We start from the raw sequence: 24,512 nt of genomic DNA on the forward strand, positions 1-24,512 counted from the left end.
ATAGTCATGAAAATACAGAAAAATCTTTAAATGAGAAGGTGTGTCCAAACTTTTGGTCTGTACTGTATATATATATACACACATAGACACACACACACTGATCCTTGAAGACCAATGTAGTTGTAAAATGATGCGTGTGAATCCATGCCTTGTTTCAGAGATGTAATCAGTGAAGAAAAAAAAAATTACAAATAAAGAGATTAAATCTGACATTTCCACTTGTTTCACACTAGTGATGTCAAGTGTGGGTCACATGACTGCTTATCCACGTGGGAGCAGCACCAATGGAGAGCTGCACATATGGTGAGGAGGAGGAGGATGATGCAGCAGGGCATGCAGTGAGGCAGCCTGCAGCAGGGGGCACAGAGTGCAGCTCTGAAGGCACACAGAGTGCATGGCACTGCGTCTTTAAGGTGCACTGTCTCGCTGTGTGCATGACTGGGAGCCCCTCCCTCCTCCTCTTCCTCACTGGAAAGAGCAGCTCTCAGAGAATGATCTGCAGAGCTGCCAGGGTGGGCTGCCCGTCTGCTGCTTTGTGTGCTCCATGCAAATAGGAGCTGGCCTGATGCACTGCAGCCCTGATCTCCTGCCTGGGAAGAAGTGACAGCACAGAAGCCTCAGCACCTTCATCACTGGCAAAAGACACCAGCGAGGAGGGAGCAAATCAGTGCATTTCCTCTGCAGCAACCTCCCCCCCTCCTTCCCATGCCTGGCTGAGGAGAGCCTGACAAAGACAGAGCTGGGGGGAGACTGACTGCTTGCCTGCACCCCACTACAAGGCTGGAGAATGGCTGACCGCAGCCTGGACAGTGTGTCCCTTCCCCTGGAGGTGAGAGCCAGGCTGGCAGAGCTGGAGCTGGAGCTGTCTGAAGGTAAGCAGCCTGTGCAGCCCAGATCTGGGGAGGACTGCAGCCTTCCTTCCTTCCCTCCCGTGTTACTGCAGATCCCTCCATAGCATCCATCCTCTGTTGCTGGGAAGGCACTGCTTAACCCCTTAGGTGCCCTCATGCTGAGCCTCCATGCCCATTAACCCCTTGCAGCGTGGAGGATTGGGCGCCTGCTGCTGTCATCCAGGGCCAGATCCCTCTCCTTGTTGGGCTGGTGATGATGAAGGGTTAATGCTGCTGTCATTGCAGGAGCAGCATGCCAGGGGGTGATAGATGGCCTCTGGAATAGTAATGCCCAGTTGTTGGGTTTTTTTTGTGTGTTTTCGCTTTTGTACATTTGTTGAAATGTTGCAGAGATAATGGAGGTGGAGAATATTACTGCCTCTCATCCTACATGTCCTAAGCCTATGATGTCCAGCATGTCTAGTGTCAGCAGGATGCTCGCTGCCCCCTGTGTATGTGCTGGTGCCAGGCAGACATTATGTGTCACTGCATCTTTAGCGGGTGTTTTATTCCTGGGGGAATTTCTTTTTGTTGGTATGTTGCCTTCTTTTATACACAAGGTGGAAAATATTTCAATCCTTTTTTTTCCTTTTGTTTTTTATCCCCCCCCCCCCCCTCCCCTACTCCTTAGTGCCTTTATTTGTCTCGGTAAGGTTGGTATTATCACGGATTAATATCCAATCACCTAAATAAAAATCTCCATTAAATTTCAAATAAAATCCCTCCAAGATAAATAAATAAAATATCTCCTGGAGTCACATTTGTTTATTGTCTGGAATCCAATCTCAATTTACAACATTCCCCGTCTAAAGCACCTAAAGTATTGCTGGCATCACCATGGCAACCCCATTTAGAGAGAAGCCATCTTTAAATAGTCCCAACGCCAACCTGTTTAGGGTTTACACTTGGCTTGTGCCCCCTTTTTTTATTTTTCCAGACTGGTAGATTTTGGAGATGAGCATTTTTCAAACAGTTTTTAGAATTGTCCGTCAATTTATTTATTTTTTTAAATTTTATCAATTGAATGAACCCTTTTAATACTTGTCGATGGATGGTATTAGAAATAATGACATTTGTGAATTTATTTATTTATTTATTTATTTTTTTTAATAAAACGTCATACCATTTTTTTTTTCAATAGTATTGTAATCTAAATATCCACCGGATTTGGTCATCATGAGAAATCTCCATCTTGTTCTTGTTTTTTTTTTTTTTTTTTTTTCAAACTGATTATTTTTCATTGTCACAATACTAATGGAATTTCAGTAAATGGTTTAGGGCTCGGGGCCTAGTGGGCTGTTCACCACATACATAACGCCGCCATACTTTTATAACCGAAAAGTGGATTAGACCTCTGTGGCAGCATGTGTCCGACTTAACTAATTAGGCTACAAAATCATACAGCTTGATAAAGTGTTATTTTTTTGTGTTGTTTTTTTTTTTGTTTGTTATGGTGTAGAGTATATGGCAAAAAAAAATTGCAAATTATTAAGTGTCAGTAAATATTTTCTACAATGATCAGATCCAGTATTTATGTAAAATGATATATGGCAAAAATGTTCTCCAAAAAAAACATTTGTAAATCCAAGTCCTTGAGTTGTCCTCCTCTGTCATGGTGGTAACAATCCTATTTAGTTGTCCCTTAGTGATTTCAGCTTCTGGGCATGGATACCAGTATGGGTGCCAGTTCTTGCAGAATCCGTGAATGCACATCTGCCTACTATGCAGCAACAAATGTCTCATATTGGTACACAAATCAAATTTACTTTTCAGGAGTATGAGAATCTGGTGGAAACCATTGAGCTGTTAGGTTGTGTTTGGAATTACCGGGGGGGCAGGATTTTTTTAGAAGATTTGCTTCAAAAACACTTGAAAGACTTTTCATATATTTTACTGTTAATCATTTTAGTTTGTTTTATATTGTTTGTTATATTGTTTTTGTTTTTTTTTTGGAAGTTTTTGTTTCTTCAGGTTTTGAAAAAAATGCCTTATGGGAGGAAAATGGAAGTGCTTGTTATTTCTTTGAGGAGGTTTCCTCCAAGAATCCGCTCCAAATTTGATGCATGAATTGCTATCCAAACCAGTTGTCAGTCAGATGGAAATCCCAAATCTAGTCATGTTGACCATTCTTGTTCTATCCCTGTGTGGTGTGTTTTTCTTTAGTACGCCCATTAGTCCTAACCGAGGAACCTAAGTACAGTGAGTGAAGGGGTTGCAGTTGTACAAACGCCCTAGAGCCTAGAGGGGCCCAAAGATCTCTTTTGACTCATATGGAAACAGCATTACTGTTAAAGTCCCATGATAGTTGGGGACCTATAATTTTCTATTGGGGGTCCACAAGGTTCAAGTTGTACTGCTGTTATAGCTGAGCCCATTTAGCTAAGTTACAGCATCTGTCACTCTCTACTCCTCCTTGGTCAGACCTCATCTGGAATACTGTGTCCAGTTCTGGGCACCACATTTAAAAAAAAACATTGAAAAACTGGAGCAAGTTCAGAGAAGAGCTACCAGGATGGTGAGCAGACTGCAAACTATGTCCTACGAGGAACGGTTAAAGGATCTGGGAATGTTTTAGCTTGCAAATAAAAAGGCTAAGGAGACTTAATAGATGTCTACAAATATCTGAAGGGATGTCACAGTGTAGAGGGATCATCATTATTCTCGTTTTTGCATGGAAACAAAAGAAGCAATGGAATGAAACTGAAGGGAAGAAGATACAGATTAGATATTAGTAAAAAACAGACTGAAACGAGAGGTGATGAGTTCTCCTGCAATGGAAGTCTTCAAACAGAGGCTGGACAGACATCTGTCTGAGATGGTTTAGTGACTCCTGCATTAAGTTGGACACTATGACCCTGGAGGTCTCTTCCAACTCTTAACATTCTATGATTTTATGAGCTATCAGACTTATTACGAAATATATAATCCCTGCTTGGCCTCTACCCCTTCATTGCTCGTTCTGTCAGGTTTAATTCAGTATTCAGTGATTCTTTTTTTTGCACCAAAACCAGTGATCCAATATTCTGAGGGACACATCCACAGTACATTTTATAACTATAAGTAGGCCCATGCTAAAAGACCACTTGTACTTGCTAATATAAATTGATTTGTGGGGAGAAATTTTGAGCAATAGAACCTTCTATATCTTATGACAGAGTTTTTTTATTGTCCCCTTTATAAAGAGGTGTAGACTGGCTTCCATTGGATTTCATTACATATATATGGTTCATAAATATAAATATGTCTGTCCAATGTATTTTCCAGATATTGATGATAATAGAGGATTTTCTTTAATGTAAAAATTAGCCTTCTAAAAAGAGAATTGAAAAGTAGCGCTTCCTGTTAGTGAAAGGTCTCATTTTTCTTAGTGCTTTCCAGGCCTCAAAATGGCCGCTCCTGTTGTATACAGGTGTCGAGAGCTGAGCACAGATTATTGGTTAGAGGATAAGACATTCACGCTGTGCGGTATTATCTCTGCTGTCTGTGCAAACACATGTCACCTTCCCTTTGCTATCTGGTGTATGTGATGAGCTGTCACGGGCAAAGTTCTGGAGCCCATTGTTTCTACATTGTTTTTTTTTTTCTGTCAGATGACATTGATGACCCTTCTATTTATACCTAGGAAAAGGCTGCGGCCCGTTGGTGTTAGTTTATGATAAGATGCAAGAAATTATCGTTGTATGCTATATAGAAATGTAAGATTTAGCTACACCTTCAGCTATGGCTCTGAGAGGTGTCGGAAGATAAGTGGGGGGCTGTTTGTTTGAGAGCCGCTCTATCCTGATTCCTGTAACTCGCCTTTTTTTTTTTTTTTACCTAGTAGAACAGTTTCAGAGTTCTAGGATTAAGGCTTGGGCTACACGGCCACTTTGGCCACGTAACTTATGTCGCAGCCAAAGTTTGTGTTTCTGGTTTGTGCAGTGCAGTAGAAATGAATAGACCCCCTAGAGTACCAAGGACAGCAATTCTCAAAAAATTGAACCCAGTTGGATTTTCTGCATCTTACTAGTCGCAAAACCCTAGGGGGTCGAGATGGTGCCCCATTTATTTGTATTGCGTTTTAATAAAGCAGAAACACATACCGATCTAGTGATCTTCGGCCATGCAACTCATGTTGCTGCCAAAGTCGCCGTGCATGTCAAACAAATTCAATTTTTAATCACCATTTTATTTTTATTTTTTTATTTTTTGTAAGCCGGTAAAACTGAGCCAACATTGATTTGTTTTCTCCAAGGCCTGTGCCACACAAAAAAAGTTGCTTTGTAGGAGCTCTAGCAGACCAGTTGCATGTACCATGCATTACATGGCTGACGATCAATATGAAACCATTATTACACACCTATACGCCCCCCCAGCGACTCCAGCACCAATGCTGTAGTGGTCCCTGCTGCTTTTTTTTTCTCTTTTTCCTGCAGTGATGACATCACGTACATCCATGAGACTGCTGCAGCCAATCAATGGCTCAGAAGTGACACTAGTGTGTACAGAACAAGACAGACTGCAGTGGTCACGTCGATGTACGACCCTTCATTGCTGTAGGAAAATAGAGTAGTGGAGACCACCAAAGCGTAGGCAACGAAGCAACAAAAGATTCACCGTGTGATCCATGATTGTGGATTTTGTTAATGCCATTTTTTTAGGTTATTCCTTATACTCCTGGAAATCTCTTCAAAAAGAGGTTATCTGTCATGCAAACCTTTCACATGAATATATTTTTCAGTCCATTTAATGAAAATTCCTGTGGTCAGTAATTTTTATCTTCTCCTAACATGATACAGACACTGTTAAGCCTGACATATTGTGATATATATATAATTTTTTTTTTTTGTATGCACATTCCTGTATGCCTTTATGAGTAGCATGTTTTCCAGGAAAACTTCAAATAGATCCCTGTCCACTGTGTATTCCCTATTACACAACATTTGAGACCCTGGAAGAGAGCGCCCTAATCCTGGCCAGACTCGTGTTTATTCGATATAGCTGCTTTTCACCATATTATTCCTATAGTCGGACCACAAGAAATCCAATTAGCCTAGCTGGTGAAATTCAATGTGCTATAATGGCAATGGCAGCAATGTTTATTACTTAGCTGAAACATAAAATGGGATGAATCCACACCTAGAGTATGCTCGAAACGTAAAAGGATCACCTAGTGGGATGTGAGAAGTGCTATGGTGTGGAGGCAATAACTGTTAACTCCTACTTCCAGCAGTTCTTGCCTTCTAATGTGCGGGTAAGAGGCACCAGATCACCCTTTGCAGGAGGTTGTTGTCTGGTTTTGTAAAAATAAAATAAAATAAAATAATAATAATAATGTGCAAATACCCTACAAGGGAAGATGTCGGTTCCTCATTTAGGATCCCTCTCTGTTAGTAGTAGCAGGATGTTCCTTTGGAGGACTCTGCTTATCTGTGCATTACCCCTTTAGTACATTGATTTGAATAAACGTATATGCAATACTTTATTTCACCTGTGGTGGTGCTGCAGGAGTAATAAACATGTGTTGCTACCTTCTTTTTATCGATTGTATCTGATTTGTTAAAAAGCCCCATCATCGGGACTGTTATGCTTAGTTTATAGCTGAACTGTCTAAAGGGGATAGTCGCCTCAGACAACCTCTTTAGGCTACATTTTCTTTTCATAAAGGGATTGTCCAGTTCTGAAAAATTACCTTTAGCATTAACAGGGTGATGAACAACTTACTAATATACTTTTATTACCATGGGTGCAGTTATCTTCAGTTGTCACTCTTGACTCTGCGGCTCCACCCTTGGCCGTTCGGCTCCACCCTTGGCCGTTCGGCTCCACCCTTGGCCGTTCGGCTCCACCCTTGGCCGTTCGGCTCCACCCTTGGCCGTTTGGCTCCACCCTTTGCCCTGCTGCTCCACACCTGGCCGTCCTTTGCCACACCTGGCCCCTTTGCCCTTCACTCTTTGACCTTTTCATGTTTAGGCACTTCATCAGAGCTGTGAATGAAGGGAGCTGGCTAAGTGTTTTATTTCATTAGCTAAGCCAGCCCTCTTCTCTGTGACGGCTGATTCATAGGTGGAAAAGAGAGCTGACTCTAGCTATGAAAATTAAGTCAGCCAGCCCCCTTCATACACCGCTCTGATGATGTGCCGACACAATAAACGCTTTACGTTGTCAGGATCAGATGGGGAGCTGCTAAACCCAGGACGAAGACTAAAAAGCTAAAGATCTGGTCGCCTATGAAAATAATTAGTAAGTTCCTTTAATAAGCTAATATGAACACGTCTAAAAATAACACATTTTTGGGAAAGCATTTAACCCCTTTTATAGATATAGTGATATCCGATACACAGATGGTAATAATTTGTTGCTATTTCCAACTTTTCTACGTTTTCTACACAATTGCCAAAATGTCTATCATATATGTAAATCTATAAATATATAAAATTTTATATCCTATTATATAACTGTAAATGTTTTAATAATTCATATATGGGGAAAAAAGTGTTTAAAAAAGACGAGCTGAATGAGTTAAGTGGGAAGAAGAAGAAGAAGAAGAAGAAAGCTTGTGCATGGAGCAGTTATTTGTAGTAGAATATGTGATCCTATGAGGAGTTGAGGGCCTCTCTGGGTGATGGGTCTTCACCAGCTGAACAGTGTGAGAGGCTTACGTTTATAGGATCATCAGCTGTCAGTGTCCGGGAAGCAGGTTTCTATGTAGCCGAGGTTCAGTTTCTTGTATCTGAGAATAATACGCAGCTTAACTTTTAAATCATGTCCAATCCTTACAAGAGGCTGGAAGCGACCTCTGTTCTGTGGATAGTTGTCTATTCAAACATTTGACTTTGACCTAAACTCCCCTCCCCAACCATAAATAGACCCCCTGACTCCCTGGGTCAAAGGGATTCTGTTTGCTCTAATAAGAGAGAAGGAATCTAGATCACATTTGATGGGTTTTCTTCCCCCTGTTATAACCATCTTAGATGGCTCTATGCCAAGAAGACGAATTCGGCTAATGCCAGCCCCGTCAGCAGCAGCAGCAAGGAGGAGCGTAAGGCGTTAACATTGTGTTCCTTATTTAACACACAAAGGGTGGGGATTGCAGATCTTTGCCTGCGGTCAGGATAGCTCTCCACTTCTTTATCCTTTTTCCTTATTTTTTTTTTTTTTTTAGCCTTGTGATTTCAACATTTAGTTAAATCTGTGCAGAATCTACAGCTTCAGGCTAGGTTCACACCTTGCCATGGACTTCAATGCAAGTCGCACGTGACGGGTGTCTTGTCTGTAACTTTAAGGTTTGATTTACAGCAAAATCAAAGATCAAAAATACTTGTGCTACAGTGAGTCGCACAAATGTTTTTGTCGTGCAAGTTTTTAGAGAATTGCTGCGGCGCATCACTTACCCTACACCTGTCGCCTGGCTTTCTGGCTACAAAAAATACACATAAAAATGCATGAAGAAGTACAAAAAGTCAGCACGGATTTTAGATTCATGTGAACCTACCCTAAAGGATTTTCAATACAGGCATACGAGACATTCCAATGATGTGTCAAAAAGCCCAGCCTTTTTGTTCTGGGCACGAAATGGTGCAGTGCAATGATAAATCTGTTGCGTTGTATTTTCTGATGTATAAATAGTGCAAATCCATGACCCCTCCTGGGCTTTCTTTTTCTGTGTTCACGCTGTCGAGAAACTATTGCTGGATACTGTGTGTATTATATGTGTATCCCTTACAGTTTTTAGTCGTTTGTTCTTTTCTTCCTTTTTTTTTTTTTTTTAAATCTTTGCCCATTCATGCCATCTCCTTGAAGGACCTTGCTCCACAGCCACCAATGAAGTCGCCTTTCCCTGGTAACGTGGCCAGAATATAAAGAGGGAGTATGGCCGTCATTCAGCAGCTGAGCATCTGTGTGAGTTTCTGTGTCTAAAGCTTGCGCAGGAATTTCACAATGACATTGGCTTCATTGACTGATGCAATTCTTTATTATGTGAAACCTTTGTAGCACAAGTGTCGGTGACAAATTATCATTATTTATTTGAATTACAGATATTTACTCCTTTTTTTGCTGCAGTTAGTGGTTATTGTTTTCTGTGATTTATTGTCTATTTTAATACATAATTGTGTTTTTCGTAAATTGGAAAAGATTTAGCCCTTATTCTTAGAACAGTGGCATATGTCGCCAATTGACATGGAATATGTTTTTGATAATGGCCACTATTTAGGAAAGTGCAGTTCCTTGTGCTCTCCTATTCAGCAGGAAAAAAGTAAGACTTACTGGCCTGATTGGAGCCATATTAATTGTCTATGGATGATTGGAGCCATATTGATGACCTATGGATAATTGGAGCCCTATTGATGATCTATAGATGTTTGGAGCCCTGTTGATGACCTATGGATGTTTGGAGCCCTATTGATGGCCTATGGATGTTTGGAACCATATTGATGACCTATGGATAATTGGAGCCCTATTGATGGCCTATGGATGATTGCAGCCCTATTGATGGCCTATGACCTGATTGAAGCCCTATTGATGGCCTATGGATGATTGGAGCCCTATTGATGGCCTATGGATGATTGGAGCCATATTGATTGCCTATGGATGATTGGAGCCATATTGATGACCTATGGATAATTGGAGCCCTATTGATGGTCTATGGATGATTGCAGCCCTATTGATGGCCTATGGCCTGATTGGAGCCCTATTGATGGCCTATGGATGTTTGGAGCCCTATTGATGGCCTTTGGCCTGATTGGAGCCCTATTGATGGCCTATGGATGTTTGGAGCCCTATTGATGGCCTTTGGCCTGATTGGAGCCCTATTGATGGCCTATGGATGTTTGGAGCCCTATTGATGGCCTTTGGCCTGATTGGAGCCCTATTGATGGCCTATGGATGTTTGGAGCCCTATTGATAGCCTATGGATGATTGGAGCATATTGATTGCCTATGGATGATTGGAGCCATATTGATGACCTATGGATAATTGGAGCCCTATTGATGGCCTATGGCCTGATTGGAGCCCTATTGATGGGCTATGGCCTGATTGGAGCCCTATTGATGGCCTATGGCCTGATTGGAGCCCTATTGATGGCCTATTGCCTGATTGGAGCCCTATTGATGGGCTATGGCCTGATTGGAGCCCTATTGATGGCCTATGGCCTGATTGGAGCCCTATTGATGGCCTATGGCCTGATTGGAGCCCTATTGATGGCATATGGCCTGATTGGAGCCTTATTTAAAATATGTCTAAATTTTGAAGCATTTTTTGTATGCTGTTAAAGGGGTATTCTAGTCTCAAAGATCTTTTCCCAATGAGTAGATGTAGTAACATTAATAATATTAGAAAAAGCCTCCAATTACAAATGTAGGTTAGTTCTTCTGATTCACTATGTTGCTTACAACCACTTATATAGTGACAGTTATCTAGTGATCGTAACCATGGATACCTAAGTTACTGCAGTACCCTGCACATGGTGTAAGCGACATAGCGAATCAGAAGAACTATACTACATTTTTAATTGGAGGTATTTGCTAATATTATTATTATTACATCTACTACATATTGGGATAGGCTCTTAGAGATGGGAATACCCCTTTTAAATTCTCTGCATATCAGTGGGGGTCCAGATCCTGAGACCCCCATCAATCAGTCAAAAGACGGCTCAAAAGTGTGAAAAGGATGAAAAGCTGATTTTTTTTTTTTTTTAACAAATTTCTCAACCCAGCAAGACTGTAGTGAAACGCCTCATTGACCAGAAGACCGGTTACCTCCCACTTTTCAGTTCGTCTATACATTCTCAGGAGGAAAAAATTGTAAAAATGGCTTGAAGTAGTGAATTTAGTGTTTTTCTCTTTTAAATTGAATAAAAAAGGAACAACATTGAAACACATCTGCGAGATTCCTACAAGCCCTTACATTGGTCAAACGCACTATTTCGCCTCTCATGAGGTTTTATTGCTTTTGTCTGTTTAAATAAATTTGCTGAAAAATGCTGAAAAAAATCAATACATAAAATATATATTGTAATATTAAAGAGAAAGGAAAAAAAGAATCAGACCTAGACATTCCATTTGATGGATGGGAGAAGCGGCTGCACAAATACCATTTTGGTTTTGCATTTGGTAAATTATGAAAAAGGTGTTAATGGAAAATACTTTCGATGGATGGTTTTCAAGAGGGAAGGTTCTCTCTGTGGTTACAGCTAGATGGAGCTTGCCAGGGTGTTTCCTGAAATTGTCTGAGAGTTTTTTCCACTAACTGGGCAGCTGATCAGCTGAGGCTTCCATGGGCTGATGCAATGTGCATGCCACTCTCTGCAGACGTCTGCTCCACTATGAAGAAGAATACAGAAGAGACTACGGCTTCATGAATTTGCCCATGCCTGAGCTAAATATTCACCACTCGAGCAGCCTGACTGATTTACTGGGATTTTAGCAATAGTATTGATAGGCCTTAAAGGGAATCTGTCAGCAGGTTTTTGCCACCTCATCTGAGAGTTACCTGTTGTAGGGAGACGGAAGCTGAATCCAATGATGTATCACTTAGATTACTGGGTGCAGCCATTCTGGCACAATCAGAGCTTTTAGATTTCGCAATAGGGCAGAGCTGAGAAAGCTAACCCCGCCCACACCAGGCTCTGTATACACAATGTCCATAGACAGTGAGGTGCCTATCTCAGAAGGGGGCGTGTCAGACTAGCATGCATGCACAGCTGTGTCCAGCAATGATAAGCTCCTGGTACTAAAACAATCATTGCAAACAAACGAAACCACAGATTTTGATAAGAGAGGCATCCCTGAAATCTGTGTTTTAACCTCTACCTCATTCTGTTTTCAGATTACATAGCAAAAGCCTGCTGACAGATTCCCTTTTAATGAGCATATCAAGGACATATAGGTCATACAGGAGGATGCTCTTTGCCACACTACTCTTTGACCTTCTCCTGTTGCCCCAGGAAGGGTTGTAATTGGCTAATGAACAAAACCATTTACACTAATTGTGCACTAACCTCTGATTCAGGAACAATTGTTACATTCTTTGTTTTGTGGTTTCAATAAAATCATTAGGAGATTGTTACTACAGGACTAGTTGCCTCGTGCCTTCTAGTCAACTGCTCTGTGCACCCTTGTGTAATTGGAGTCATTTTTTTTTTTTTTTTTTTTAGAAAAAAATCATGTGCCAATGGTGAGTAATCTAGGAAATCTTGTAAAAGCCACATGCAAATCTAGCGGTGGAAGTGCACTTGGGAGCGGTCCAAGTGCATTGACACGCCCCTAGTGCACTTCCACTCTGAATAGCATATGACTTGGACGCTAGGTTTCACATCACTGGCACATTGAATCTCTGCAAAAAAAAAAAGTATTTTTTTTTTTTTGGGGGGTGCAAGTACCTATACAGCCAGACTACTGTATATTCCTTATACAAAAATGTGTGGAGAGGTTCCTTTTTAAGGCAGTGGCATGGCACAGTTGCATTTCATGCCACGTTCTGTGGGGGCATAAAATCCCTCTCTCTGCCCCCACTGTGACTTCTTCTTGCAGTGGCACACTGGGGCAATAAATGTTAGCCCTGCGGCTGGCAAGCTGAATGACAAAGGTTGCCAGTGGCTGTTTTGTCATCCTGGTCACTACTGCCATTTACTACATATAAGTACAGCAGTCGCGATGAGTTTGTCATCGTTTGCTGCTCTCTGCATAAGCAGCATTCTTAGTGTTAGGTAATAGAGTTAGGGTATAGAGTTAGGCAGGTAATAAAATAGTTTCATGAAGAAAAAAAAGCGCAATTCATTAAAAAATTAAAGGCAGAAAAAATATTAAGAAACAATGTATAACTATATTTATTTTTAAAGTTTTAATCCCAGATTTTAGAGAACAGCGGGAAAACTACAGTTATTTCAATATTTTCCACAAATACAATACATGTGCTTGGGGGATAAGGAGTTGCGTTCTGGACTGGTGAGCGGAACGGCCCACTGGTTAAGGTGTCGAATACTTACCTTGCCCGGGTGCTGGCTCCGTCGCTACACCCCCACTGTAAGGCGAAAGGTTCTGTATATTGTGTAACACTCTCTGAGGATAGTCGGGTCTTTTCTTCACTCCTAAAAGGATTGGGAATTTGCATGTAAGTAACCTTATTACAGATTTGACCATCTTGTCGATGTTGGCAGTGTCCGTGCCACATGAGCGTTAATGTAATACAAGTCAGACTGGCAGCATAATGTCATTTGTCATCTAGGCAGAGGTTCTGCTCCAGTGAGGGACAGGGTTCATTCCTTCTTTTTTTGTCTTCTCGGAGTCACTGCATTATCCTCATTGTATATGGGAAATGACCTTGGATGGGACAATAGTGGGGGTCCATGCGGCTGGCAGGCTTAGGCTGCGTTGCTCAACAATGGTCACCACTGTGTTTTTGAAGACCGAGATGCTGCTTTCGCCCACGTGGACTGATGTTTGGCAACGAGAGATCAGTACTCGCTGACGGAGTTTCTAAAGAAGCTCATATAGAGGGCAACTTGTGCTAATAGATCTGTGCTGGAAGCTGTTCTTCACGGACAGCTGGGTCCCAAGTCCTGCATTCCTCCGAATTGTTAAAGGGACCGCACACTTTCTTCTAAAGTAAGTCTTGTTTGACACTTCTAAATATTATCCAACTTATCCTAAGTCATTACATATCATCAGCCTTTCCACAGCCTAAATACAGAGACGATTTTAAAGGGGAACCAAACTAGGCATGACCTCTAGAGCCCCCAAGCAGGCTTGGACTGGCCCACGGGAGAACAGGAGAATCCTCCGGAGGGCCCCTGTGTCAAGAGTTGACCACCACCCTCTTATATGAGCAGTTCTTGGGACTATATATTTGAATCCCTATACAAAAGAGGCATCATTCATTTAACAATCTACCCAATTCATTGTTATATAAATTTGTGATTGAGGATAATGTCAGATTTGCATGTAGCTGAAAAGTGGGGCCCTGGAGTTAGTTAACAGTGGGCCCTTGGCACCCCAGTCTGACACTGCCCCCAAGGACGAGGATCCGGTAGTTGGATAAAGGGCTCATCCACGTTGGGTGCTGTGTTATAAGGAACTGTTCGTCTTTTCTGTTTTTCTGCCCTGTGCTTGTCTGAGCAACGTTGGACACTACTTTGCTTATTGCCACTTTTTTTTTTTTTTTTAAACCAACCTAAATCAACTGCTTAGTATTGGCCACAAATTAGAATTCTAGGACAATCCTATCAGGCTGTGCGGGACATCATCCGAGCAGTATATGGCGATACTGTATGAAATCACAAGTTCCAAAGAAGCCAATCATTCAATGATCTTGACTGTAGGCAGTGGTGTAGCGGAAGGGGAGTTTTTCTATGGAAGAAATGTTTAAAAAGCATCGTAAATTTTGCCCAGGTGAATTGTCGTGTCAGGTGCTGAATATAGGGCAATGCACATGCCCTGGACTTCTGGCCTGGTGCCCCAGATCTCCAGTCGAGCGCCATTGTGAACTGTATAGACTTCAACATGACACCAATGCAGTTGTATCTTGCGGTAGAACAAGGCGTCACTGCGTTGCATCGCCTGTGCCGGTCTGCACCATGTGCAGGCGAGAAGAGAACTTTACTTGGAGGGGGCATTTAGGGGGGCAATACTTGCTTTAAGAGGACATTCTGGGTGGGGAGGTGAACTCTTTTTTTTTTTTCTAGGGGAGTTAATACTGGGTTAATATTTGGACCCATATATTTGTCTTGACGAGATTGATTCGATCCTCTGATGAAAAACGGACATGTCGCGTCACCATGATATTGTGTGGATCACTCAGTCTGTGAAAATACACAAACTCGTGAACAGTCCCAGGAACTGTAATGGGTACGAGTTCTACCCATGAAAACCAAAGATGGAATACGTACTCGAATGAGTGACGTCTGAATGAGTCCTTGTTGTAGTCCGCCTATTAAACTTTTTTTTGTTTTTGTGGGGAATGGGCAGAAAAGTGACATTAATTTTGGAGGGGGCATTCAGGAGGCAATACTTGCTTTAAGAGGACACTCGCTGAATGGGGTGAATTATTTTTTCTAGAGGCGTTAATACTGGGTTAGGGAACGCAATACTATTGTAACTCCTGTCAATCCATGCTATGCCACTACTCTAGGGGAATTGCTTTTTGAGACACTTCCATGTTTTGTTTTGTTTTTTTTTTTGTTTCTTTTTGTTTGTTTAGTGTCTTATATGCCTTTTCAGAAGTTTAGCCTAATTACTCAAGGGCTCATAATAGACGGCAGATGAGTCATAGCATGGTATTATCAGGTTGTGTGTGATTGAGGGTCTGGATATTACAGAAAAAGTCGTCCAAAGAAGTAAAGTATCTGAGTAATGATGACTTTGATCACACTGGAATTGAGATTTGGACATTTCTGTAGATTTCCCTTGAATGTTTTACAGTTCTTGTCGTGGTTTAGTGGATGAAGGGCCTCTCCTTTCGAATGTCGGTAGACGGCCGAGGCGCCTCTTGGAGAAGTGAAGGTGCGTCTTCAGCACCATGAATTCTCTATATCATGTGACGGTTCACAGGCAGAAGCAGAAAGCGGCTACAGGGAGACTGTGAGATTAAGCAGCAGGAACAATGATATACAAAGAGCAAACACAGTCTAATGAAAGAGCCTGGGTGTATTTGAATAGGTCCACTGCATCTATTGACTCTGCTTTTCAGAGGATCCTCCTCCTGAGGCGCTGTCTGCATTTGTTGACTTTGTCATTGAGATAGGTAATGAGGTTGCTATTTGGGGGAAATAGACTTTGCATGAAAGACAAGGATTGTTTCTATACTGAGCCTCCCTCATTTGTTCCCTTGGTTATAAAGCATTTCCAGTAACCTGTTGACCACTGGATGGGTTCTAGCAGAGCTGTGTACGTTTCTCTCTAAAAAGTGATAGGTTTAGAAGAAAAAACGTTCTTCCCATTTTGACTATTTGGGCAGTTGTATGAATGGAGTATAAAATTGCATCCAGATTTTCACTATCACCATTTTATTTTTTTTTTACTATGGGTCTGAGAAATAGCAGGCAGGTTGTTAACTACCTTCCTGTTCTGCCCGGTGCCAGCTCGGAGTGATCACAGACCGCTCCTGCCGGCGATCTTCTTCATGTCAACGGAGTAGCCAAGACAGATATGTGGGTCCAAATAAAAAGAAAAATTAGACATTGCATGCCATCCGTGTGCTGTCTGTTTTTCATGTTTGACAGAAGAAGATTAAGAAACCTCCATCAGTTCCTTTTTTTTTTTTATCCAAGAAAAACGAATGAAACTGTGACCAAACACAGCCGAAGACCAGTCCTAGGTGCTACTTTTCAATTTGCCCAAAATTGCAAAGCTGGCACAACATTTTTGAATCATTGCTAATGATTAAAACAAATATATACTTTTATAAAGACAGCCTATATTAAGTTATATTAGAGAAAAATGCATATTTTAACCATAAAACAGCCCGGACCTTCACAACACGCTCCAATTAGAAATGTAGTATAGTATAGTAGTATAGTATAGTATAGTAGTATAGTATAGTTATATACTATAGTATAGTATAGTATAGTTCTTCTGATTCGCTAGGTCGCTTACCACATCTGCAGGGCATTGCAATAGCTTAGGTAACCATGGTTACGACCACTAACAACTAACTGTCACTGTGAGTGAACGCAACAATGGTTACCTAAGCTACTGCAATGCTCTGCACATGGGGTAAGCAACATAGCAAATCAGAAGAACTATACTACATTTCTTACAGAAGGTATTGGCTAATATTATTTTTAAACCTACCACATATTGGGATAGGATGTTTGAAGATGGGAATACCCATTTAACTAACTATACTAAATTTATATACAGGGAAGAGAGGGCCATATCTCAAGAACGGAGAGTCGCACGGCATTAATACGTGGGGTATGTGAACTTTTGATCAGGGTCACTTGGATGTTTTGGGTTGTCGCTATGATTTAAAAAGAGGAAACACAGTAGTTTGATAATAAATGGCTTCACCCAACCACTTTCTCTGAGAAAGGACTAAGTGCTGTATTAAAAAAATGCTATTTGGGCAAATGAATTGAAATCAGTGTGGCACCGTGGTCCCATCCATCAGCATAAATATTACAACCTTCTAATTGACTAACGTAATCCATTCTTCTTGGCTTCTTTTTCTGATTTATTTTTGCTGATGTTTGCTGCATTGTGAGGAATTGCCAAGTATTTCCAGTCACTTATAGTGGTCTCTGTCAGTTTTCTTGGATCTGTAGACAATTAAACCCACATGCACACGAATATTTGGGTCGCTGTGTAGAAGAGAAGACACAGAAGTAAGGTGACCCCCGCAAGATCTCCTCATTCTTCTGGACATCCATAGATATTGCCCATGAGGTCATAGAGGCCAAAAGAAGAAGCCAGTGGGTCCTCAATGCTACATGGGGGATTCTTTTTTTCTTTGTGAATTCTGGTAATTTTTTTATACACTTATTTAACTCATGGTAATATCCTTCTCATATTTTTGTTTTTTAAGTTTTATAGTGGGTTTTTCTTTATGCATGTAGCGTTTTTAAAAAATGCTATTTGCAGCATTATTTGCTTAAAAATGCCGTAAAAAATGTGACTTTTTTTGCAAAAAAATGCAGCTTGTGCCTAAAGGTTAGTTATCACTGCTCAGTCTATTTCTTCTACCATTGAAACTAATAAAAAGTCTTTGTGCAGAATTTTTGGTCTTTTGACTTCCATTGATGAGCTCATGATGTTTGTGATTCTCTACATGCTTCATGCAGTCTTTCTTGGCCAAAACCCATTTGTTTTTTTCCTAGAAACTCCGGCCTTGTCATCTGTCCAAAATTATAAAACCTTGGTCTGATCTTGGGGCTGCTCATACATTGATCAAGAATCTCACATTTACCTTGTTGTCATCCAACGCCTTCACCGATATCATAAAGCCATTTTTCTCCTTTTCCACTAGTGACATTCCATAAAATAATTACCAGCTATTTACTTAGTGGTGGTGGGGGGGCAATCTCACATTTTTGTTCTGTGATTGAATTATGCTCTTCAGTTCCCTTTGGCACAGTACATAAACAAGTAAATTGCTGTTACTTTAGGCCATTGCTGTACATACTGCAATTCCACTTGGTAAATGGTTTGTGCAAATTAGTCTGGCACCTACACAATTGCTTCTTCCCCGATGTGATTCATAGATCTCTGTAGGACGCCACACGGCAGTGACATCTCAGAAAGTGACTTTACCCAGACAAAGTCTATTTGAGGCGGCGTTCTCTGGAAGGTGACATGAAGGCTGCTCTTTCATGAAAGACATGTCCTTAGACACTTTAGTCAACATCAACAGCTTATACAAAATTCCTCTGTGTGTCAAAGTGTTACAGTGCCTTACTTGTCAAGTGTGGAAGACAACTAAAGCCAACAAGAACAATATTCAACAGTGAATTAAAAAAAGAGTCTTTAAAAAAATGTGAATTTAAAAGTCTATGAGATTACTTTCATTGCCTGAAAATTTATCCCAAAGAATTTACCGTAAGATTTTACCGCAACAGTAGTGGCTTTCTGGATCCTTTCCATATTTGTCAATAATACCGAATTTTCTGAATGGTGTATGTAGGTTCTGACTAGTAAAATGTGATTTCTGCTTTATGCTGACATTCGCTATATACCCGTACCTCTGAGAGGCCCAACTTATAACTCATTGCTGCTCAGGGGGCTCGGCCTTGTCCCCTGCATTGCTTGACCTCCAACATGGGATAAAATAATAGTTCCATTGTTCTCAACATTTCTTTGAAATAGAGTCACTAGTAGAGAGATGGGAGATTCCAGAAGACTGTGGGTTGTAAAGGAAAGGCTATCTACTCTCTGGAGAATTCTTCTGCATCACGCAGTATGAACTGTTAGAAGAACATAAAACATATTCGAGAAAAGCGATGACTTTATTACCAAATTTACATTTTATCGGATTGTAGAAAAACAAGTTCTTTTATTGAAATATCCAAGCTTGACACAGTGCCATTTCCCTATCCTTTCGGCCCAATCTAAGTTACATCATGAACTTTAGCCAACATTTTGCTCCTTGGGGCTCATAGATGTCGGCTTTTCATGTACAAGTTCTAACCGTATTTTTCACAGATAGAACTCGTACCTATTATAGTCCTATGCGGCTGTCCACATGTCCATGCCTTTTGCAGAATGAGTTGTCCACACAAAAACACAGATGTCTAGTTATTATTATTTATTATATTAGCGCTATACATATTAAAAAACAAATACAGTAATCTTAAGCAATACAAGTCATGACTAGTACAGGAGGAGAGAGGACCCTGCCTGCGAGGGCTCACAATCTACAAGGGATGGGTGAGGATACAATAGGCAAGGGCAGAGCTGGTCGTGCGGTGGTTTGGTTAATCAGTGGTTACTGCAGGTTGTTTGCTTGTCGGAATAGGTAGGTCTTCAGGTTCCTTTTGACGGTTTCCACAGTAGGCGAGAGTTTGATATTTTGGGGTAGAGAGTTCCAGAGTAGGGGGGATGCGCGGGGGAAAGCTTGTATGTGATTGTGGGAAGAGGAGATAAGAGGGGAGTAGAGAAGGAGATCTTGTGAGGATCGGAGGTTGCGTGTAGGTAAGTACCGGGAGACGAGGTCACAGATGTATGGAGAAGACAGGTTGTGGATGGCTTTGTATGTCATGGTTAGGGTTTTGAACTGGAGTATTTGGGTAATAGGGAATAGTGGGGAACAGGTAGTTCATGGATCAAACTCATCAACACAAGTCTATAGGTGTGTGGGAAAATCCACCAGATCTTTGGAGGTCCCCTGGCCTTCGCCCTTTAAGCTCTGTACAGGGATCTGGACTTACACAGGGGCCCATGGATTAGGTTTATAGTTTTATAGTCAGCTGGCAGACAGTGGTCGGGAAGCCATGTCAATACAAAGAGGTCAGGGATAGGAACAAAATTGTCAGGCAGAAGAATAGTCTAAACAAGGGACAAGATCAGAAACTTGTGTCAAACGGGTGAAACAAAAGGTGAACAACCAGAATGAACCAGAACAAGTATAAACTATAATTGGCAACTCCAAGCAGTACTCGTGATTTTAAGTGGACAGAGCCTCCATCACCAGCACCGCCCATAGAATAAATACGCAGCGAGTGGTGGCAAAAGCAAGCATCACAGGTGCAAGTGGAGCATTAGTGTTTGGTTCCCTGTGTACAGCATAGTACTGCGACTGATAAGTGGTAATACTGCCATAGCTGGGAACATTTTACATCGCTGGCAGTGACTGTTTATTCTGTAGTCATGATATCACCTCTGTTTAAGAAAAAAGTCTCAGAAAGGTAGAAATAACATTGTGATAGTCTAATATTTCAGTCCAATACCTATTTAATTTTTTTTATTACACTTTTGAAACCACTTACATTATTACACTATATAATATATGACGAGGATTTTTTTTTTGTTAGTAGCGTTTCAGATGACTGACTTTAGACACTGAAATATCCTTAAAAAATAAGCATATGACAACGCTTTCTTATCAGACATTAACAAGACATGGTAGAAGAACCATTTATTGTATCAATGCAAAAATAGCTCCTAAAAGTTGCAGGATATTGCAGTTTTCTAATCTTTATCAGAGCCATCTCTTGGTTGATGTAAACTAGAATAATACCTTAGACACAGAGCCCTTGCTTTTTTATTTAACATTTAAATATGATGTTGAGATTTTAATGTTAAAAGATTTTTTTTTTTTTTTACTATTTACCACTAATATCTTCTCAAACTTAGCTTTGGTCAATGGCTATACTTTTTGGAGCTCAACCTTCTGGAAAGGCTAAAGCTGCCTATAAACATTGATGTCTGCAATTCCTGGCAATTTATTCTGGATCTACAGTCCAATTTGTAAGGGTTCAGTTGCAGATTGTAGGGAAAATTTAAGATTATGTGTTGGGAGTTCAAAATGGCCGTCCTATTTTCTGAAAGAAAAAAGTTACATCAGCAAACTAAACTTGGATGATGGGCTGAGTGAAGAATTCAAGGGAGATATCTAATAAGGTGTTCCTGGAAATACTGTATATTATTTCGGAATGCCTTAGACTGCTTTAAAGTATTAAAATAACATACACTCAACCCCCTCCCCACCGCTTGCAGGTCCCTTTCCAACACCTAACCATACTGCCTCCTACAAACTAGAAATAACTGAAAATGCCCATTTAGCCAATTTCTGGCCACAATGGTGACCCACCTTTTAGCTTTTTAACATTTACAGCCATTTCTAGTGTTTCATGTTCAATGCCAGGCAGCAGAGACAAGCAGGAAATGCGTAAGTGCCGGGATTGGACTTGTGGTTAGTTGGGTAGAGTGAGTATTTATTTTATTAGTTGTATTTGTATCCAGTGTTGCTGAATTATCTTTAAGAAGATTATCCAGATAGAGCTGCACTATATACACTCACCGGCCACTTTATTAGGTACACCATGCTAGTAACGGGTTGGACCCCTTTTGCCTTCAGAACTGCCTCAATTCTTCGTGGCATAGATTCAACAAGGTGCTGGAAGCATTCCTCAGAGATTTTGGTCCATATTGACATGATGGCATCACACAGTTGCCGCAGATTTGTCGGCTGCACAACCCAAAGATGCTCCATACAAGGCAGGATGGATCCATGCTTTCATGTTGTTTACGCCAAATTCTGACCCTACCATCCGAATGTCGCAGCAGAAATCGAGACTCATCAGACCAAGCAACGTTTTTCCAATCTTCTACTGTCCAATTTCGATGAGCTTGTACAAATTGTAGCCTCAGTTTCCTGTTCTTAGCTGAAAGGAGTGGTACCCGGTGTGGTCTTCTGCTGCTGTAGCCCATCTGCCTCAAAGTTCGACGCACTGTGCGTTCAGAGATGCTCTTAGGCCTACCTTGGTTGTAACGGGTGGCGATTTGAGTCACTGTTGCCTTTCTATCAGCTCGAACCAGTCTGCCCATTCTCCTCTGACCTCTGGCATCAACAAGGCATTTCCGCCCACAGAACTGCCGCTCACTGGATTTTTTTTCTTTTTCGGACCATTCTCTGTAAACCCTAGAGATGGTTGTGCGTGAAAATCCCAGTAGATCAGCAGTTTCTGAAATACTCAGACCAGCCCTTCTGGCACCAACAACCATGCCACGTTCAAAGGCACTCAAATCACCTTTCTTCCCCATACTGATGCTCGGTTTGAACTGCAGGAGATTGTCTTGACCATGTCTACATGCCTAAATGCACTGAGTTGCCGCCATGTGATTGGCTGATTAGAAATTAAGTGTTAACAAGAAGTTGGACAGGTGTACCTAATAAAGTGGCCAGTGAGTGTATGTGCAAGTCGATTCACAGGACCCTGGAGCAGTGGCCACGTCAGTGGTCCAGGGTTTTTGCTCTTGATCCATGGGAACCTCATCCTACTTATTAGTTGGCCCGGTATGACATGTTTGCCTCACACTGCAATGATGTCTTGCCGGGTCAAAAAATGTAGAACAGGCATTGAGGATTCCGGCAGGTAGGAGGCAGTTCACAGGGCTCTCGTCCTGTGGCCACAGACTATTGACGTGCCCTCTGGTCCCATGTCCTGCGAATCAGTTCATTCAACTCAAGAGAGCACCGAAGTCCATTGGAAGAAGGCGAGTATTGCATTTTTATAAATGCATCTAGATAGTTATGTAGTTTGGGTATATTTTAACCAGAGGAAGAAACTGTGGGCCAGATTCATCGTTTTAATATTTTTTTCAAAGTCGCTTTTCTTTTTTTGTCTTCGTTGCAGTTTTGTTTGCTCCATATTTACAAAATGTTGCACATGCTTCATGAATTCTATGCAAAATAAAAAATACTCTTTTGTTTTTGACCCACTTTACAATCTTTTTAGCGTAAAATGTTGCATGTTTTGTAAAAATTGCACCAAAATGGCTTATGTACAGAATATCTCTCAAGGGGAACTGGAGTACATTTGCGCCAAAGTTTGCGACTGTTTTCGACTGACTCCTCAATCTGGAAAAACCACATGGAAGATAAGTCAGGAAACTAAATAAACAACAAAAGATAACGTTTAAAAAGGAGCAAATCAATTAATTGAACCCTACAATTTTTTTTTTTTAATCAAAATTTAGTATTTGCCCAATGAGTCAAGGAATATCTGCACACAGAGTTAAAAATTGCACAAGAAAGTTCGCCACCTATCTGGAATTTGTCAGGTCTTTAATATTTTTTTTTTTTTACAACTAGAGAGAATTCTAAAAATGACATACATGGATTGCAGCAGTAAGGATTTAGTTAGTATACTCTCCATCCCTGGTAATATTCAACCTTAAGATCACATTTTTGAGACTATGGGATTTGAATGGATCCAGAATACAGTTTGCTTCTCATTGTAATTCCCTGAATCATTCACGCAGGCCTCTCTCTTTTTTTCTTTTTCTTTTTTCTTCCATACCAATCATATAATTAAAAAGAGATGGTAAATCCAACACTGGATTCAATCTGGAATTGTTCCATGAAGGGGGAGAAATATGCAAGTTATTTGGAAATGTTCTTTTTAACCTTTTGACTCCCTGAATGACCTGAGAAAAAGACTGCAAAGAATTAATTAATAAATATTCCTTAAATCTGTTTCTCATTTGACATCGCTGAAATAATTTCTTCTTTTGCTCGGGTTCATCACAAATTTTTTTCCATGACATAAGCTGTATTAGTCAGTTTGGAAAGGAAAAAAAATAATAAAGAAAAAAATAAATAAAAAGAATTGAAGCTTTTCTGTATCCATCAATAAAACATCTGGTAGTGGCCTATGGATAAGACCTATGGATAAGTGTCTGATGTGACCGTAGGATTCTCAGCAATGGGTGAGCTCTTGGTAATACATATAAATGAGCGGTTAGAGGTCACTTAATATGGGAGAAACCTTAAAATAAAATTGACCAGAAATGTTTAGAGGCACTTAATCTAAAATCTCTAAATGAACAGTACGGTTATGACGTTTTGTTCTTAAGATGGTTACGGTTTGTAATTAGATCTGTCGGGTTTGCATCGAGATTCCACAGTTTTTGACGCTACAAACTGCCGTACTTTGTCTACGTGGTCAAAACACCTGAACCGTAACAAAAAGGAGGAAAATAGTGTTGCCAGAGCCTAAAGCCGGTAGATGGGCTACTTAAACTATTTACACATGTATGGAGGTTCTCAGCACTGGAGATATTTATGATCGAGACGATGAGGCATTTTTCTGGACTTCGTGTCTCGCGGAAGAAAACAAGCTTCACTCTTCCAAGTTTAAAGGGGTTGCCGGGACTTTAACATTGGCCTATCCCTCGGATAGGTCATCAGTCTGATCGGTGGGGGTGCGACACCTGGCACCCCTGCTTATCAGCTGTTACCACTGTTGGTGGTGTCTGGATCTGGGACTGCTCTGTTGGGGAGCTGCACAGTATAGATGCGTTGACGGAATGGTGGTCGCAGATGGATGCTGCACATCCACCCCTTATTGATTGGAGTAAGAGACAGATGTGCAGTACCCAGCCGCAGCCTGTATACAGTTGATGAACCAGGAGCAACTGATTGGCAGAGTTGCCGGGTGTTGCATTCCCACCGATCAAACATTGATGACCTATGCGAAGGATAGAC

General features: G+C 41.0%; 1 protein-coding gene and 1 long non-coding RNA gene across 7 annotated transcripts in view; both read left to right on the forward strand.

The window, feature by feature from the left end:
• Positions 1 to 464: 464 nt before the first annotated feature.
• Positions 465 to 24,512, forward strand: part of DIP2C (disco interacting protein 2 homolog C) — a 467,742-nt gene continuing 443,694 nt past the window's right edge. For 3 of the 6 annotated variants that reach the window (XM_077268555.1, XM_077268557.1, XM_077268560.1), the window contains exon 1: positions 468 to 872. In XM_077268555.1, coding sequence (XP_077124670.1) covers positions 788 to 872 — 85 coding nt within the window. In that variant the 5' untranslated portion in view covers positions 468 to 787. Of the gene's footprint in view, positions 873 to 24,512 lie in introns of all 6 variants that reach the window. The other 3 variants (XM_077268558.1, XM_077268561.1, XM_077268559.1) reach the window with 2 other exon arrangements.
• On the forward strand, positions 17,432 to 24,005 carry LOC143781762 (uncharacterized). The gene is made up of 2 exons (XR_013216807.1): positions 17,432 to 19,961; positions 22,269 to 24,005. It is a non-coding gene; the product is annotated as an uncharacterized LOC143781762 (long non-coding RNA).

This window comes from Ranitomeya variabilis, chromosome 6 (genome assembly GCF_051348905.1).
Source record: "Ranitomeya variabilis isolate aRanVar5 chromosome 6, aRanVar5.hap1, whole genome shotgun sequence".
NCBI classification, from domain to species: Eukaryota; Metazoa; Chordata; class Amphibia; order Anura; family Dendrobatidae; genus Ranitomeya; species Ranitomeya variabilis.